This window comes from Capsicum annuum, chromosome 9, assembly GCF_002878395.1.
Source record: "Capsicum annuum cultivar UCD-10X-F1 chromosome 9, UCD10Xv1.1, whole genome shotgun sequence".
NCBI classification, from domain to species: domain Eukaryota; kingdom Viridiplantae; phylum Streptophyta; class Magnoliopsida; order Solanales; family Solanaceae; genus Capsicum; species Capsicum annuum.
This window is the reverse complement of record NC_061119.1, coordinates 216,026,352-216,045,452: the sequence shown is the minus strand read 5'-3', so window position 1 is coordinate 216,045,452 and position 19,101 is coordinate 216,026,352. Positions and strand designations below refer to the sequence as shown.

Genomic DNA, 19,101 nt, shown 5'->3' with positions numbered 1-19,101 from the left:
CACCCGTGTCGGATCCTTCAAAAATACACTATTTTTGGAGGATCCGACACCACACCTGTAGACATTTTTTGAAGAGTCCGAGCAACTTAGGCTGCATTCAAGTTCAAGCAAATTTTGGTTTACTCTATAAATTTTGACCCTTTTATAATTCTATTTGTCTCAAAAGTTTCCGATGGAAACTGAAATAAGAGAGCTATCATGAACACAGCACAGTGAAATCCTACCTTGTGGAGATAGTGAGGCTGTTTCCGAAAGAACCTCGACTCAAGTGAGGCAAATCAAAGTAGTAATGGAAAGGAAAAACGACGGTAACATGACAAGTAGTAGGAAAGCAGTGCAAAGCATACATGCAAGGAATAGTAACATCAGCAACATAGTGCAACCACCTAAACATAACTACACAAATAAGGCTAAAATTACGACAGACACGATGCTCTAGACTACCACCAAGCCCTATCCCGTCGAGAAGCAAGACGAAACTCGACTAGCTATCATGAACACAAGATCAGCAAAAAGTACTTTCGTCAACTTAGACAGCAATATAAAGTAATTCTTCAGAAATTTTCTTTTGTAGAAGTGATTGGCCATGTAACATCATCATTAGACATCGTACTTATCATCTTCGTCAAGTCCACATAAGTCATAATAGACGGCAATATTCATTAAAAGCTCACAGCTAAAGATAGACAACCACTGAAACAAGTGGTAGAAGTTTGTTGCATACGAGGAGGGGGTCGAGTTAGGATATGTTTACCAGTATCTGAATCATGAGGCCCTGGAGATGCTTCGGGATGGTATTGAAGTGACATCAGCTTCATTTTAGAGGAGGCAAGACCAGCACAGCTTCCGTCATTCAAATTTACATGAGTCACCTCTACACCTTCTGGAAGAGACTCGGGGTCAACAGCGTAGTTGTGATTCTGCATAAGGGAAGTTGTCAAGATTATAAAAATATAATGCGGACACACCCTCCTTAGACCCCACTTGTGGGATTTCATTGGGTATGTTGTTGTTGTACAAGTGAACACACGCAACAAATCTGAAGTACAAACGGCTCTAATTTAAACTATAAACTAGACCATCATTGTTATGCAATAACGTAGTGCTCAAACGGATGTACACATTGATGAACTGAGGTGCAATTGTAACAGAAAATTCGGGAGTCGACAAAGCAGTATATCAGCTAGAGTTTTCTGTTGCACGTGCATATACCTGGGCACTGATCTCAACACAGCCTTTTCGAAGGTTTAGGACTGGATGGTTTCCTCCGTGGTGACCAAATTTCATTTTGAATGTCTTACCCCCCAATGCTTGACCAAGCAACTGGTGACCCATACAAATGCCAAAAACTGGAACTTTTCCGATAAGTTCTTTTACAGCTTCAACTGCATAGGGAACTGCAGAGGGATCTCCTGGCCCGTTGCTGAAAAGAACCCCGTCAGGTTTCATCTTTAGTGTTTCAGACGCTGGCCATGTTGAAGGAACAACAGTGATTTTACAGCCGTATGATGCTAAGCGCCGAAGTATATTATGCTTGATTCCAAAATCATATGCAACGACCTTCATGCACCAGAGGGGTAAAAAGAATTAGTTTGCTCACAGAAACAACATTCTTTTCCAGAATGTAACAAACTCTAACTATACTGACGTTGAAAGTTTCTTTACTTCTTCCATTATTGTTAAACTCCCAATCTGAGCCAGTTCTATCAACCCATTTGTAAGGAGATTTGCATGAAACACCACTGATTAGATCCACACCTGAACAACGTAATACATTAATAATCAAATTCTTTCATTTTATAATAAGGGGAGCCTTGGCGTAAGTGACGTAACTAGTAAATTTGCAGCCATGTGACACGGAGGTCACGGGTTCATGTTGTGGAAACAGCATCCTGCACAGGGTAAGGCCGCGTACAATAGCCCCTTGTGGTCCGGCACTTCCCCAGACCCGTGCATTGTAGGAGCTTAGTGCACTGGCTGCCTTTCAAGAAACAAGGGCAGTCACTAACCTACAATATCCCATGTACGGGACATTTTGAGAAGTTCTTCGTCGCTTTTTGAATCTTCTGTGCTCAAGACTCCAATGAGGCTTCCGTCTTCTCTCAATCTTCGCGTAATTGCTCGAGTGTCGACATCATCTGTTGCATGGTAGAGTGGCTAATATTAGAAAAATTGAATTTCACAGTTTAACGTGGAAATTACATGAGGTCTCGCATAGGACATGCGTAGGACTTACATATACCCATGATGTTCCTTTCAGCCAAATAGTCACCAAGTGTCTCTTTGCATCTCCAATTTGACGTGCTGAGAAGTATACAACAGTTCAAAACTACGAACATCATATCGTTTGATTTGAAAAGCAGGTCATTTGCGACCAAACCTGATACTTAAACTTCTAATGACTAATCCTGCAAGAAAGCACTGCACCGATTCTTCATCATCTGCGCAGAAAAATTCCAAAACCGTTACAAAAGATTATTCAAGCAAAAACAACAATTAGTCATGAAGCAAACAATAAACACACCAAAATTGATCCCAGTATTCCCGATATGAGGGTTAGTCATCAAGACAAACTGGCCTGCATAACTGGGATCTGTAAGTATCTCCTGATACCTGTAATATCAGGAAACAGAAATAGCTCTTAAAATAGACACTCAAAAGAATCTGAGAAGACAACAAGTGGAGCAAATAGACTCAAATTCTCTTAATAACTCTATGAGGTAGCCTTGGTGGCAGAGTTCCAACACCTTTAACGGTGGAGAATAGTCAAGATACACACAAGTTGATTTGAACACCATTATCAAATAAATGGAAGTCTCACATCCAAAAGATGAAGGTGGCGGAGATGCGAATTCTACGGTGGCAGTGTGGGTGTACTAGGAAAGATATGATTTTTTTTTGATAAAGGTAATGTTGAGACTAGGAAAGATATGATTAGAAATGAGGTTATTCGGGATAAGGTAGGAGTGGCTTCGGTGGAAGCCAAGATGAGGGAAGCGAGGTTGAGATGGTTCGTACATGTGATGAGGAGGGGCATTGCGGAGGTATGAGAGGTTGGCTAGGAGGGATTCAAGTGAGGTAGAGGTAGACCGAGGTAAAGGTAGGCCGAAGAAATATTAGAGGGAGGTGATTAGACATGACACGGAGCAACTTCAGCTTACCAAGGACACAACCCTAGATAGGAAGGTGTGGAGGAGGCGATTAGGGTAGAAGGATAATAGGAGCGAGTCCGTCAGTGCTTGTAGGTAGGAGGACTTTGTTATCCGTGTTAGTAACTATAGTACTAGTATCATTTCATAATGTTGTATTATTTATTCTATTACTTGGTGAATCTTGTCTATGGTACTATTGGGTGTGGTAATTTCTATTGTATTTTATCCTTTTACCATTCCTTGTCTAGATTGTCTTATCTTGAGCCGGGGGTCTATCGGAAACAACCTCTCCATCTCACCTCTGAGGTAGTGGTATGGACTGCATACACTTACCCTCCCCAGACCCCACTTGGTGGGAATATACTGGGTATGTTGTTGTTGTTGTTAGATATTTGTGTGGGGAATGATTACGAAAAAAGTCAATAATATTTCTCTACTAGTTCATTACGAATGCTCTGATTACCACCTAAACTGGACAAGACCAAAAGCTAAAGATAACTTAGTACATAATGTATCCTCTTAAGAAGATACATCGTCATAAAAATAGCAAGCGAAAGAAATTGTGTTACCCAGTTAACGAGGTATTAAAAACCACTTCTCCAACTTGGGTTCCACGAGCACCAAATGATTTTGCCTTCCAAATTGAACCATCCTCAAGAACAAGTCTAGCATCTGCTACCTTCCAAGGTCTTTCAACCAGACCTGCAGCCCCTGCGGGAAAATATTAAATCATCCAGAGCTCTAATAAACGCTGTTAATTTATAAAGAGAATAGTCCTTGAGCTCATAAAATGAATTGACAACAATATAAAGAAAATTGAACAGTACTGAGCTAAAAGATGGAAAGATAACACAGACTCGCGCCATATCGAAATTGACACAGAATTAAATGACTCCGCTTATGGAGAAACTAAAAATAAAAAACACCAAAACCCAGAACATACCCTCTTTGTGTTGCTTATACAATAGTTTATCTATGTCAAAAATGAGAAAATGTCGTTCAAAGTCCATGTGTTGGTTCCAAGCCCATGTTCCATAGCTCAGCAACTAGGCATTGGAAGTTGTTGGTCTTAACTCAGCTCATAGTTTTGAGAAAGCTAGGCGCTTTAGTTTGCTTGCGTTCCATTAGATCGTCTAATTTAGCCACACAAAAATGGTCTATCCCAAACAATCTCTCTACCTGCAAGGTAGGGGTAGACTCAACCCTCCCTACGACCCTACAAATTGGGATTACACTGGTACTGTACATTACAGAAGGTTACAATGCTTTTTGCTCCTTCTAAGCTTGCAGGAAGTCCGGAAAATTAGATGATCGTCAGAGTTAGCTACAACATTCCTTTCACTCCAAGCCTGTATTGCTTGGACTGTCCAAAAATGTTGCCGCAACCGTGTCAGATCCTTCAAAAATGTACTACTCTTAAAGGATCCAACATGCACCCATCGGCATTTTTGAAGATTCTAAACAGCATAGCTTCAAGCTATGCAAATTTATTCTAGCAGTACAATCTTAAATCCCCTCAAAGGCCCTATTTTTCCGTTCTATCCAAATAGGCACAGAACGGACAGAGGAGCTTTTCTTCAGCACCTCTATATTCTTGTTCTCTTTATTCTTACTTTTTCATCTTTTATAAAGTACAATGCATACAAAGTTTACATTTTTTAGTGCAGCATGACGGTGTCTCCAGCTTATTTTTTCGAATTCTTGCATTCTCTAAAGATTTAATATAGCAGCAACAGTGCTCCTCATCTTTTTCTGCTTTTGCCAATGCCTCCTTGGTACTATTAACAACAACAACGAACACATTCTAATCCTTCAAGTGGATTCTGAGGAGGGTAGAATGTACGCAGACCTTATTTCTACGCTGGAGGCAGAGAGGTTGTTTCCGATAGACCTCCTTGGTATTATTATATCCATAAAAATTACCTTACTTGAATATTTCAGCAAAGTTTTGGTCTCTTTTGCTGCAGGAAGTCATATTGGTCATTAAAAGACTAAAGCTTTGGCACCCAAGTTGTGCTTTTGCCTAGTGGTCAATGACGTGAGTTGAGCACCATGAAATCTCAGGTTCAATTTCCAGCAGAAACAAAAACACTAGGTGATTTCTTTCCATCTGTTCTACTAGCCTAGGTGGGCAAAGATACCTCATACATGTTGCTGTTAGAAGGCGGCAGGTATCCCGTGAATTTAGTCGAGGTGAGTGCAAGTTGGCCCACAGACTATGGTTAGGAAAACAGAAAAAGACCAAAACTTTGGCACCCAAGTTGTGGCCTAGTGATCAATGACCTGAGTTGAGCACCATGAAGTCTCACGTTCAATTTCTACAACAACTACAAACCCAGTGTATTCCCACACAGTGGGGTCTGGGGAGGGTAAAATGTACGCAGTTCATACTACTACCTCCGGAGAGGTAGCAAGGCTGTTTCCGATAGACCCCCGGCTCAGGACAAAGAATAATAAGTAAATTCATAATAAAGCATGAAACACGTTGGAACAATAAAAATAAGACACCCACACAGTAGAACCCTATACTAACAAACCAAAGGCACCCTCACCCACAATACCCCTACCCCAAAGCTCTCCTAGCTTCCGACTACGGCCCACCCGCAGGCACTAACCTTCTACTCTTATCCGCGTCCTCCACACCTTCCTATCTAATCACGTTCAATTTCTAATGAAAACAAAAATACAAGGTGAATTCTTCCCATCTGTTCTAGCCTTAGTGTACTAAGTTGCTCGGACTATTATTAAATATTGCCACACCCATGTCGGATATTTTTGGAGGATCCGACACGAACCCAATGACATTTTTGAAAAGCCCGAGCAACATAGGACAAAGTTACCGCATACATATTGCTAGTGGAAGGTGGCAGGCATCCTGTGGATTTCGTCGAGGCGCATGCAAGTTGACCCAAAGACCACGGTTAGAAAAAAAAAGAAAGACTAAACCTTTGGTCCAAGCCTTGTATTTACTTAGTTGAGTATGTAGAAATTTTTAATTTACAACCCACTAAGTGAAAACAAACAAACTCATAAGCTTCAAATCCTAAATCCGTCTTTAATTTACACTTAAAATAATTGAAAAACAACAAGAAAATACACATAAATTCAGATACAAACATGAAGATACACAAACACTAGGTGATTCTTCCCATATGTCCTCGCCTTGTTGGGCACTGGACAAAGTTATCTATTATGTATTGCTGGTGGGAGGTGGCAGGTAGCACATGTATTTAGTCGAGGTGCTCAAAAGCTGGCCCGAATTCCACAGTTATCAATAAATAAATAAATAAATAAATAAAGCTACACATACACTAGGTGTTCTTCACATCTATCCTAGATGTTATTTCTGGTAGGAGGTGACACGTATTCCGTGAATTAGTTGAGGTGTACAAAAGCTAGCTCTAAACACCACGATTATAGTAAAAAATGAAGATACACAAACACTAGGTGATTCTTCCCTTATGTCCTCACCCTGTTGGGCACTACACAAAGTTATCTATTACGTGTTGCTTGTGAGAGGTGGCAGGTAGCACGTGTATTTAGTTCAGGTGCTTGAAATTTGGTCCGAATACCATGGTTATCAAAAAAATAAATAAAGATACACAAACACTAGGTGATTTTTCCCATCTATCCTAGATGTTGTTGCTAGTGGGAGATGACACGTATCCCGTAAATTTAGTCGAGGTGTACAAAAGCTAGCCCCGACACCACAGTTATAGTAAAAAATGAAGCTACATAAACACTAGGTGATTCTTCCCATATATCCTCGCCTTGTTGGGCACTGGACAAAATTATCTATTATGTGCTGCTGGTAGGAGGTGGCAAGTAGCATATGTATTTAGTCGAGGTGCTCAAAAGATGGCCCGAATTCCACAGTTATCAACAAATAAATAAATAAATAAATATACGCATACACTAGGTGATTTTTTCCGTCTATCCTACATGTTTTAGCTGGTGGGAGGTAACACGTATTCCGTGAATTTAGTAGAGGTGTGCAAAAGCTAGTGAATTTAGTAGAGGTGTGCAAAAGCTAGTCCCAGACACCACAGTTATACAAAAATGAAGATACACAAACACTAGGTGATTCTTCCCATATGTCCTCGCCTTGTTGGGCACTAGACAAAGTTATCAATTATGTGTTGCTGGTCTGAGGTGACAGGTGGCACATGTATTTTAGTCCATGCACCCGAAAACTAATCCGAATACCACAATTATCAAAATAAATAAATAAATAAATAAAGCTACACACCAGGTGACACGTTTTTCGTGAATTTAGTCTAGTTGAGGTGTGCAAAAGCTACCCCAGATGCTATAGTTATAATGAAAAAATTAGTCGAGGTAATAGGTATCTCGTGTATTTAATCGAGCTGCACGAATACTAGCTCGGACACAGCAATAATTAACAAAAAAATTAAGATACAAAAAGGAAAAATAAAAGACTAACCTGCAGAAAGATTATTCGAACATTTAACAGTGAAAAATCTGAAATTTGAAGATTTTTTCGATGAATAGAAATTGGTTATTGCTGTGGCAGATACTGCATTGTGAGTAGTAGTAAATGCACAATCCATAGTACTTAGCTCCAAATTCCAAAACAAATTCTATTTTTCTCCGAAAATATTTTGATATATATTATATATTATATATATACTGAAGGCCCCTAGTGAGAGGATTATTATTTGGGCCAGACCTATATGAACTATTGCATATAATAGCCACAATTGGGATTGATTTACAAGAATAGCCCTAATATACTTTCACTTTGTTTGATATTATGCTAAATAATGCATGATAAAATCATGGTATTAGCAATGTAAGAGTACTGTAGTTTTTAATGATGGTTAAAAATACTTTTTTTTGGGAAACTCCATGAAAATCCGCAGCTGCGGCGGCCTTTGCCCTTCGGGTGAGCACACCGACGAGCTCCCCTCCCTGTGCAATAGCTCACAAACCACATAGAAGATGTAAACCACACTAGATAACCCCGTGCGACGAGCTTGATTGAGAAGACATTAGGAGTGGATCGAACCCGCAAGTCCCCCTCAAACCAACTCAACCACCCCTTAGGGGCATTTTTTCACATATTTTCAATCGTATTTATAAAGAATATTCTTGTAAACAAATAAATATTTTTACACACAATATTGATGTTATTTTTAAGGGGAAACAACATACATCCCGATAATTTGAAGCTTAGTTATAGAAAATCGCGACATTTGACATAATTATTGAAAATCTTGATTTTTGGTCTGTCGAGATACATAATTAGCTCACGACACATCCAATGAAGATAGATTTTTTTTTCTTTGTAAAGATATATAATTAGCTCGCGATACATTTTTTCGATTTTGGGTCTGTCGAAATACACGATCAGCTCCCGATACATCCAACGAAAGATAAATAATTAGTTGAGATTTTTATAATTACTTTATACGGGTGGATATTTGTATAAATATAATAAATTAACGTTTATGTTTATATTATTTCTCCTATTTTTAATAGGCCAAGTCTAGAGCTGGGCATAAAATACCGAAAATCGAATTACCAAACCGAACTGAAAAAATTGGTAATTGATATTCGGTAATTTGGTATTTGGTATGGTATTTGGGAGTAAAATTATAATATTTTGGTATTCAGGATTGAGTTTGGTTCAAGATATTAATACCGTTTGGTATTTGGTATTTATCGAATATCGAATTATATATATATATGTGTGTGTGTATGTCTAACCAACCCAATAGACAATAGTATTAGTCATTTCAAAAAATCTCTTGAAACTTGGTAATATATTCGTAAAAAGAAAAAAAAATACTAAATAAGGTTTCTATTAAATATACTCTTTGAAGTTTAAACGTACATTTACACTTCTCCAACTTTAATATGACAAAACCAAATACCGTACCGAGCCGAAGTTTAATTTACCGATTACCGAATTAACGAACCGATGTTCATAAGTATGGTATGTGATATCTATGTTCAAATATCGATTATGGAATTACCGAATTCGAACTTTGAAAATACCAAATCAAATACCGAACGTCCACCCCTATCCAAGTCAATAAAATAGTATCTAACTTATGTATAACAACTTTTACATATTGGGCCTGAAAACCCAGTACAGGATTTGGCCCAATACCCTCACTCTTCACTTTTTCTTCTCATTCTCCCTCTAAGCTCTCACAGTTTCAGCTTTCTCACTAATGGCTCCTCTCAAAATTCTCCTATGTGGTGATGTACAAGGCCGTCTCAATCAGCTATTCAAACGCGTTTCTTCGGTTCGTATTCTTTACTATCATCCATTTATCCACCATTTTTTTTTTTTTATATATGTTATGTATACATAAAAGGTTAGGTGATCTTTTGGCATATGTTGTAGTTGGGTGGATAAAGTTACCTGGTACCTGTTTGTGGTGGGAGGTGGGAGGTGTCCTTATAAAATAAGGGGCAAACAACATAAATTCCGACAGTTTGGAGGTTAATTACAGAAAATACTGAATATATATGTAGACACACATGTTGTAGTCTGGGTGGATAAAGTTACATGGTACCTGGTTATGGTGGGAGGTGTCCTTATAAAATAAGGGACAAACAACATAAATTCCGACAGTTTGGAACTTAATTACAGAAAATACTGACATTTTGCATAATATATATGTACACACACATGTTGTAGTCTGGGTGGGTACCTGTTTATGGTGGGAGGTGGGAGGTGTCCTTATAAAATAAGGGGCAAACGACATAAATTCTGACAGTTTGGAGCTTAATTACAAAAAATACTGACATTTTGCATTATATATATGTACACACATATGTTGTAGTCTGGGTGGATAATAGTTACATGGTACCTATTTATGGTGGGAGGTGGGAGGCGTCCTTATAAAATAAGGGGCAAACAACATAAATTCCGACAGTTTGGAGCTTAATTACAGAAAACTTTGCTATTTTGCATAATTACTGAAAATCTCGATTTTGGATCTGTCGAGATACATAATTAGCTCCCAATACATCCAATGAAGATATAATTTTTTTTCTTTGTAGAGATACATAATTAGTTTTAGATACTTTTTTTTTATGATTTTGTCTCTATCGAGATACATAATTAGCTCCTAATACATCCAATGAATGATATATTTTTTTCGTTGTAAAGATACAGAATTAGCCCTCGATACATTTTTCTGTTTTTGAATCTGTCGAGATACATAATACATCCAACGAAGATATATTTTTTCCTTTGTAGAGATAAATAATTAGCTTCAGATACATCCAACGAAGATGCATTTTTCTTCTTTGTAGAGATACATAATTAGCTTCCGATACATTTTTCCCGAAAGATACATTATATGTCCAACGAAGGTACATTTTTTTCTTTGTGGGGATACATAATTAGCTCCCTATATATTTTTTTCGATTTTGGGTCTGTCGAGATACGTAATTAACTCCCGATACATTCAACGAAGATATATAATAAGTTGGATTTTTTGTGATTACTTTGTAAGGGTGAGATTTGTGTAAATATGGTAAGTTAAGGTGTATGTTTATGATATTTTTCCTAAAATAAGTTGAGGTGCACGCAACCCGGACACCACGGTTATAAAAGAAAAATAAGAACATTTTAAGAGTACTTATAAAGTTTAAATTTTGGATCCGTTTTTTTTTTTTGACTTGCACCGGGTGTCCGAGACTCTTCGAGCCCCGACTAATCCCGGGGTGCACAGGTGCACCACGACTAATTCAGGGTTCCCGTTTTAGAAAAAGAAGAACGTTCATAGTTTGATGTCTTCAAATTCTGGATTGCCTATTTCTATTTAAATATCAACTACTTAGTTTAGAGTTGAAATATGATGTTGTTTTAGCTTACCGAGGACATGACTGATAGGAGGTTGTGGAGGACAGGGATAGAAGGTTAGTAGGTAGTACTGCGCTGTTTAGCTATCCGTCCATCCTAGTAGTCGTAGTATTGCTCAGGTAGTTTCTTGCGCTTCGGTTTACGTTGCTTTCTGTTGTTCCTTGTACTTCGATTATCGTGTTTTTTTTTTAATTGTAGTTACTGCTCAGTAGTCTTTGCTATGCTTTAACTTCTGTTACTTCTTTTGGACTTTTTTTTCTTGAGCCGATAGTCTATCGGAAACAGCCTCTCAACTTTTGAGGTAAGGGTAAGGTCTTCGTACGCTCTACCCTCCCCATGTACCCTCTCCAGACCTTACTTTATGGGACTGCACTGGGTATCTTCTTGTTGTAGTTTAGAGCTGAACGTGAACTCTTTCAGGTGAACAAGGCAGCTGGTCCATTTGATGCTCTTCTTTGCGTGGGCCAGTTTTTCCCTGATTCAGTTGAGGGGCTTGAGGAATTCAATGGCTACATTGAGGGTCGTTTCAAGATTCCGATACCAACCTATTTCATTGGCGATTATGGTGCGGGGTCCCCAAAAATATTATCAGAAGCGTTGAAGGACCCGAGTAATAAAGGGTTTAAGATGGAGGGCTATAGGGTCTGTGACAATTTGTATTGGTTGAAAGGAAGTGGGAAGTTTAGCTTTCATGGTAAGACCTTAACCAACACCGCGTTTATCATTTTATTCCAATTTGCTCAACAAACATGAAAGTTTTATTGTAATGACTGAACAGGCAGCTCAGAAGTGGATGTGTCTGCATACGTTTTTTCTTTTAATTAATCGTAGTGTCCGGTCCACCTTGAGATTTCTCGCGGAAAAAACACTTCCCATTTTTGCCTCGTCTAGAATTTGAACCCGAGACCTCATGATTCAACCTACTTTGTTACCACTAGGCCACACCCTGGGGTGTTGTCTGCATCTACTCCTACTAGGGGAGGTGTGTGTATGTATATTATATATTTTTATGTAGTTGAAAATTTTTTGATAGTATGCTTATTGGTCTGCATTTAGAAGGGGAGCGTTGGAGTAACTGGTAAAGTTGCTACCATGTGACTAGGAGGTCACGGGTTCAAGCCTTGGAAGCAGCCTCTGGCAGAAATGCAAGGTAAGGCTGCGTACAATACATCCTTGTGGTGGGGCCCTTCCCCGGACACCGCGCATAGTGGTAGCTTTAGTGCACCGGGCTGCCTTTTTTTATGCTTATTGGTTGCCCAAGCCAGTTTATGCACACCTCTACTACTTCATCAGGTACCTTCCAGATTAAAGATAGTGGACAGTTGTATTTGCAAGTTATACGTTGTGAGATTCTGATGTCTAAGATTTGAAAATTGAAACTTTTTACTAGCGCATCTAAGCACCATACTAGATACAATATCCAAAAGGAAAAAGGGACCGTGTTGTGAGCACATCTAAACAACACACAATTTATCTTAATTTGGTGAAGTTGTGTGCTTTTTTGCTTAATTGTCTAGTTTTCTTTTCCTCAGTTCATTTGGGATTGAGGCACAGTTGGTTGACCAATTGATATTATTGTTGTTGTTACTACTTTCTTATTCAATTTTATTTTGTAATAACTGCGTCCAGTCCACAATAACCCTGAGATTTCCCCTGAATTTGGAAGGTTCATCCTATTGATAGGTTAGTTTACTTTGTGAGATTAGAATCTCACCAAACAGGGGGTGTCTAAGCTCATGTCTCTGTAATAATGAGACTGAAAGATATTAGGGTTTCATATTATGTCTCTGTATCGAATTACAGTTTTCTTTGATGGAGGTGCATGGCTGAACAATATTTTTAGACCTTTTGTTGGATATGATAGCTGATATACTTTACTCATGTTTAGGATTATCTGTGGCATACTTATCTGGTAGGCGATCTCCAAGTGGAACTCAATTTGGAACATACAATCAAGACGATGTTGATGCTTTGCGGGCTTTAGCAGAGGATCCAGAAACAGTTGACATATTTCTTACATATCCTTTGCTTTTATATCGATCTCACTCATTTTCTTCACACTCCATTCCAAGTACTCTATACTATCTCTTTGTTTTCCTTAATTGAAAAACACTAACGAGTGGCCCAGTGGAGTAACGAATAGAACGACATCAAAAGTTCCTGGAGAAATTTCCGATTCAGCTAGGAATGATCCCACTGTGTCGGAATTAGTAACTGAGATTAAGCCTCGGTAAGTGATCTTTTCTCAAAGTGTAGTTCAGTTGTTGAGTTTGCTACCTTCATTTTGAACATTTCTTCTCAGCCTTTGGAGAAGAAAAATTGAACTCCTCAAATTTGAAGCCAACTACGTGGAATTTTTCATTTTACTTTTGTAGTACAAAATTTATTGTTTGTATATCTATATATGCTTCCACTGACTCTTTTTACATTCAGCTTATTTTTCTAATCCATTAATAGTGCAAGCTTCATCACACCTAGGTTGGGTTTCGATTTCATAGTTAATTTGAGGTGATATGTGTCACTCATCTTCTTTATCTCGTGGCTGAACTGGTAATCTTTTCCAAGAGTTTATTTTGCAGCGGACATGTTTGTCCTTGATATACTTAGGCTTAACCTGAGATAAAATTAAGCGGTGGGGATTTGCATTTGGCAGTCAGCTTACTGGATGTCAATCTGAGAAATTAAGTAGAATTTCAAAAGATTCATTCTCAACTTTCGGAGAATTGACCATGTAACTGTTCATGTGAAGGATGTACAGTATCTGTTCAAATGGCTATGTTGTAATCCTTCTATTTTAAAAGAAATGCTATTACAGTCAGAAAATTTCTGTTGCTTTCTAGTTTGTTTTTCATTTTTTTTAATGATGACTTTTTTCATTTTAATGAACCAAAACTTTCAATTTGTACTTTGTTGCCCAATAAATCCATAGATATGAACTTTTCCCCAACTGAAATTGTTTCACTGGTAGGTATCATGTTGCAGGAACTATGGGTGTATACTTTGATCGTGAACCGTATGCTAATGTTGATGCTCTACACGCAACTCGCTTTTTGGGCTTATCTCCTGTTGGAAACAAAGATAAACAGGTACCGCTACACCCGGCCTTTGATTTAAGTTTCGTGTGAGTATTTGTAAAGATTCTGTCTGCATCTTAAGCAGTTCTATCACATATCGATTTAATCAAACATTATTTAATTTCTCTAATTTTGCTGACTGTCGTCCTTAAACACACACTCTGTCCTCACCCCCACCCGCTGTTACCATCAAAAAAATTATGCCACATAGTTAAGGTTGAACGTCAAACTTGTTGATAATGATTATATATTCTCAAATGCTACAGAAGCTCTTAGAATCTATTCATTTTTGTGATGAATTTCAGATATAGTTTTCAAATTTTGAAATGCCCTTATAAGATATAAGGTGAATTAGAGTCTCAAAAACTAGACGGTTGCTGCATTTTACACTTGCTTTTAAATGCATACAAGTCTATAACTGAAATGAAAGACATATCTGCTGACAAATGCAGGACTTATCTTCGTAGCAAAGTCTGCATCCATTCCTTGGTCTTTCAAGACTTCTCTGTGATTTTAGGTCTACCTCACCCCTTTGTATCATTTTGAATCCTCATTTTATGCATGAATTCTCTGCAGAAATTTATTCATGCAATATCTCCCACTCCAGCATCAACAATGTCGAAAGCTGAGCTTAGTGCAAAGCCACCAAACACTACTTTATGTCCATATACGAATGTTGACAAATCAGCCCCACCTGAGGGAGCAACAAAGAGGCCCACTGATAGTACTTCTGAGTCACAGTATTGGAGATATGATGTATCGAAGAAAAGGCAGAAACATGGTGATGGTGGTGATGACAGACTCTGCTTTAAATTTGTCTCTTCTGGCTCTTGTCCAAGAGGAAACAAGTGCCAATTTAGGCATGATGAAGAAGCTTCGGAACAATACTCAAGAGGTGTGTGTTTTGACTTTCTCAACAAGGGAAAATGTAAAAAAGGTCCTGATTGCAACTTCAAGCACAGTTTGCAGGAAGAAGGTGACAGATCAGCACCTAGGGCAGCAAGCTCTAACAGGTTGATATTTATCGAACTACTTGATATTTCTTAATGATGTTGCAGTATCAATGTTTACTGGCTTGTAAGCCTTCATTAGTGCTCCCTTGCTTTTATAATAAGCTTTGTGGTAACTATAACTGTTTTTCAGGTCAAGGGAATGTTGGTTTTGTTTGTCAAGCCCGAATGTGGAGTCACATCTCATCACTAGTGTTGGAGAAAATTACTACTGTGCACTTGCTAAAGGACCTTTACTACCAGATCATGTGCTGATTTTGCCCATTGAACACACACCCAATACGTTATCTCTTCCGCTGGAATGTGAAAAGGAATTGGACCAACTTCAAAGCGGCCTCAAAGCTTACTTCAAAAAGCAAGGGAAGGAAACAGTTTTCTTTGAGTGGGTAAATAAACGAGGAACTCATGCCAATCTTCAGGTATATAAAAATTAACATTCATGCATTGCAAGAAATGTATGCCTGTGTTGTTGATCATTTAAAAAACGGAAAAAAAGAAGAAGATATGTCTATTCCACCATTCTGTCCTTAAGAATTGGTTTGTATATAAGCATACCTTACTTTAAATGTTTTGCTTTTTCTTTAAGCTATAGAAGCAATCTTCTTTCATAAGATATGGTGAAAATGTTGCAGCTGTCTTGTACTTAAGAAAAAGGTGTTATGTAGCAGCCCATTCATGTATTTTCCTATTTGTGATCTCTGGCCATAGGAACTCTGAATAAGCACAAACGAATCCTGAGTACTGTGATCGATTAGAAAACCTCCAATAGAATGCCATGCCATTACTTGATTGTTTTTTCTCAGTATTCAGTTCTTCGTGAAAGAGTTGTCAGTGTTATCACTCACAGTGAGGCATTCTCCATGAAGCACAAATATTTGGCTAACAGGACTCAATATTTATATTTAACTTACGAGTGAGAGATCCAACCAAAGAAAAATGTTGAATAAAAGACTGATTTGAGGAAACTTGTCAAAAATTGAGTACAGTTTAGCTACACTGTGGTTGAGAAGAAAAACTTAATCAGGGTTCAACATGATTGATGCACGTGCGAGGCTTACAATGAAGACATCCAAAAGGCAGAGCCTTAATTGCACCTTTTATTTGGATACCTTGGGGCAAATTACAGCTGCCTTGCGCCCTTGCCTTCATAGATCAATCTCTTTTTCTAAAAAAAAATTAATAATATAATTGTGTAATTGTTGTTCTCATGTCACAGTTCGTTAGTCCATTACTTTTCCTTCTTTATTATTGTTCACTTATCATTATTTTAACCTCCACTCGTTGGGTCTATTGTAGGTTGTTCCTATTCCCTCGTCCAGGGCATCTGTGGTTCGAGATATTTTTAACATGGCTGCTGAAAAATTGGGATTCAAGTTTACTATGGTTAAAGGTACGGTTCCTTTATTATACTAGGCTGTGAGATCCTGAATCCCTGCCACACCCCCTAACCAGTTTATAAATTGAAGACTGGATAAGGTACAGAAAATAGAACAGTGGAAAAAATAGCTCAGCTGTTCATTCATGCCTCAGCTTTAGCTACTTGTCGTTGTCCTTTAATTTCCTGGAAAGCGTATACAGACCAAAATGAGTAGTTTCTTTGAATGTCTTTATGAGCATGGAGTGTATCCTAGGAAGGTTAATATCTCCAACACTTTCTTAATACCGAAAAAGAATTATATGCCGATTGCCTTTGTGAGAAGATCTTCTGCATCACCTTAAGGTCCTTTCTGCTGAAATTTACAACTCCCTCCGTCCCAATTGATGTACCACTGTTGGACTTACCACAAAGTTTAAGAAAAAAAGGAAGACTTTTAGAAATTTGTGTCTAAAACACTCCATGAGCATTTGTGTGGCTATAAATCATTTCATTAAGGGTAAAAGGTGAATTTTAAAGTTAAATTGTTTCTACTTAATAGAAAAGTGACATTTTTTTGGGACGGACTAAAAAGGAAAGTGTGCCACATAAATTGGGACAGAAGGAGTAGCTTACTTGCTGGTCATAAGAGTTCTGTATCAGATGAGTCAGGTAAGCTACGCAAGTTTCTTCAGCACTAAAGGAAATTTCTCCATGAGCCTATGACTATAGGACTGAATATCATTTGCTTGAGAAGCTGACGAGTGCCAAATTGGATGTGAACAATTACTTTTGATAGTATACCATATTTAGCGTATGTCCACATACCTTTTGGTGCATAGGTTACTCCCGCGTTATAAAAAAAAGGGCAGCCCAGTGCACTAAAGTCGCACTATACGCGAAGTTCCCCATTATATAGACCTATTTTGCAAGTTCTAATCAACTGGTAACTCTAAGCATTGTTATACAAGATCGCATTGCAGATGCTAAATTCTAAACTTCTGGTTTTCTCATTAAAATCTTTTCTCATCTCATTCTAGATAACATGCTGGTGCTTTCTGTTTACTGCAGAAGGAAGACCAGCCTTGCGGACACAGTTTGACAGAAATTGCGGCTTATTTTATGTTGAAGTTCCTGGAGGCGATATCTTGTTACATGTTGTCGAGGAGAATGAAAACTTCCCAGCTCAATTTGGTCGCGAGGTAAGATGTTCTCTGACAAGGGAAGGAAAGATAGACTAGCGTAGAATTTGTCCTCCACCTTCAGCTATGACATTTGGATTTTGAGTCTCCAACGTTGCAAAGGGGGAGAACGGAAACTGTTAGTTGGCTTTGCCCGGGGAGGGAGAGGAAGAGTGGGATTTAGCATATAAATGAAATGTTCATATAGCAGAAAGAACTTCCATGAATATTTACCTAGTTTCATCCTTGCAAGCATCCCCTTATTCTAGTAATTTATCGTTTTGCTAAAATTTTCGACAGGTGATAGTCGCTTAGTTTGCATCCTTGACAGCTATAACTGCATTTGCATCCTTGACAGCTATAACTGCACTTTAGTAACAGCTGCAATATTGCATGAATGCCACACAGGTTTTAGCAGGCTTGTTGAATGTAGCAGATAAAGCTGATTGGAGAAACTGTAAGTTAGGTAAGGAAGACGAAACTAAAATGGCCGAGAGATTCAAGAACGCATTTCAAGAATACGATCCAAATCAATAGGATAGCCGGGAAAGATGTAACACTCGAGCTCTTTCACTTGTGTCCATGTTCTGCGACTTGAGGTTCTCTTTGCTCCTGTGCTTCGATCTTAACTTCAAGTATCTGCAACTCTTTAAGCTCGTGTGTTGGTGTTACGCTTGATCAGTCGCTACATGACTATCTGGAAAACGTTGTTGCTACGCGACAGGATGCTGTTGTAACCGGAGAGTAATCGATGTATATTTGAGCAACACAACAACATTAGTGCAATTTTCGTGTATGTAACTCACCCTGTCAGTTAGGTTATTGAAGTAGTTGTTCATGTATGAGCTTGTGAGTTTTGTTTCAAACTATTCGAGATATAATACACAATCATATTTTATTTTTTTAATTTGGTCAAAACTCAAAACTGAAAATGCAATTATAATTTTATATTTGGATCCTTGATGAATTGTAACTTTATTACCTTGTTTGTTTCTTGTTTGTAAATAAGTGATATTACAAGGTGAAAAATAGTGATATCAATCTCACTTAAGTTGTATAATCACATTTTAATATACAAAAAGTTGCAAATTTTGCCAAAAGGTTGACGTATCACTTGTGTAAGTAAACTTTTGACATCCGAATTTTTGATATACGTGTCTAAAGTTAGGCTTGTCAAGTCCAAAACTTCTAACATACACATTTGGGAGCAAGGCCGAATTTTTGATATACGTGTCTAAAGTTAGGCTTGTCAAGACCAAAACTTCTGACATACACATCTGGAAGCAAGGCCGAATTTTTTACATACATTGCTAGTCACGGCTAAATTTATTATCGTTAAACACAATTGAAGTTTTGTTTGCCAAGGACAAAACTTCTGACATACACACTTGGAAGCAAGCGTTGCTAAATTTCTCTAGCCACGACTGAACTTAATTATCGTTATACGTGATTAATTATCGTTATACGCGATTGAAGTTTAGTTT

The 19,101-nt window shown here is 38.1% G+C and overlaps 2 protein-coding genes across 2 annotated transcripts; one reads left to right on the top strand and one right to left on the bottom strand.

The window, feature by feature from the left end:
• Positions 1-754: 754 nt before the first annotated feature.
• Positions 755-7,780, bottom strand: LOC107840967 (carbamoyl-phosphate synthase small chain, chloroplastic; the record flags this gene model as incomplete). Its single annotated transcript, XM_047396590.1, is given in 9 exon segments — positions 755-920; positions 1,213-1,560; positions 1,649-1,758; positions 2,010-2,138; positions 2,237-2,304; positions 2,381-2,441; positions 2,525-2,613; positions 3,722-3,863; positions 7,597-7,780. Coding segments are annotated over 9 exon segments (1,240 nt in total), but the record flags the coding sequence as incomplete, so codon positions are not given.
• Positions 7,781-9,258: 1,478 nt separating this feature from the next.
• On the top strand, positions 9,259-18,584 carry LOC107840965 (zinc finger CCCH domain-containing protein 64). The gene is made up of 10 exons (XM_016684929.2): positions 9,259-9,427; positions 11,419-11,692; positions 12,887-13,016; positions 13,112-13,228; positions 13,967-14,084; positions 14,649-15,085; positions 15,216-15,501; positions 16,379-16,472; positions 17,508-17,638; positions 18,026-18,584. The coding sequence occupies exons 1-10, from the start codon at positions 9,353-9,355 to the stop codon at positions 18,152-18,154; spliced, it is 1,791 nt and encodes a 596-aa protein (XP_016540415.1). The 5' UTR covers positions 9,259-9,352; the 3' UTR covers positions 18,155-18,584.
• The last annotated feature ends 517 nt before the right edge of the window (positions 18,585-19,101 follow it).

Coding starts and splice junctions, on each gene's coding strand:
- LOC107840965 (XM_016684929.2), top strand. CDS start 9,353: ATGGCTCCTCTCAAAATTCTCCTATGTGGTGATGTACAAGGCCGTCTC. Junction 9,428..11,418: donor TATTCAAACGCGTTTCTTCG/GTTCGTATTCTT, acceptor GAACTCTTTCAG/GTGAACAAGGCAGCTGGTCC. Junction 14,085..14,648: donor TTGGAAACAAAGATAAACAG/GTACCGCTACAC, acceptor AATTCTCTGCAG/AAATTTATTCATGCAATATC.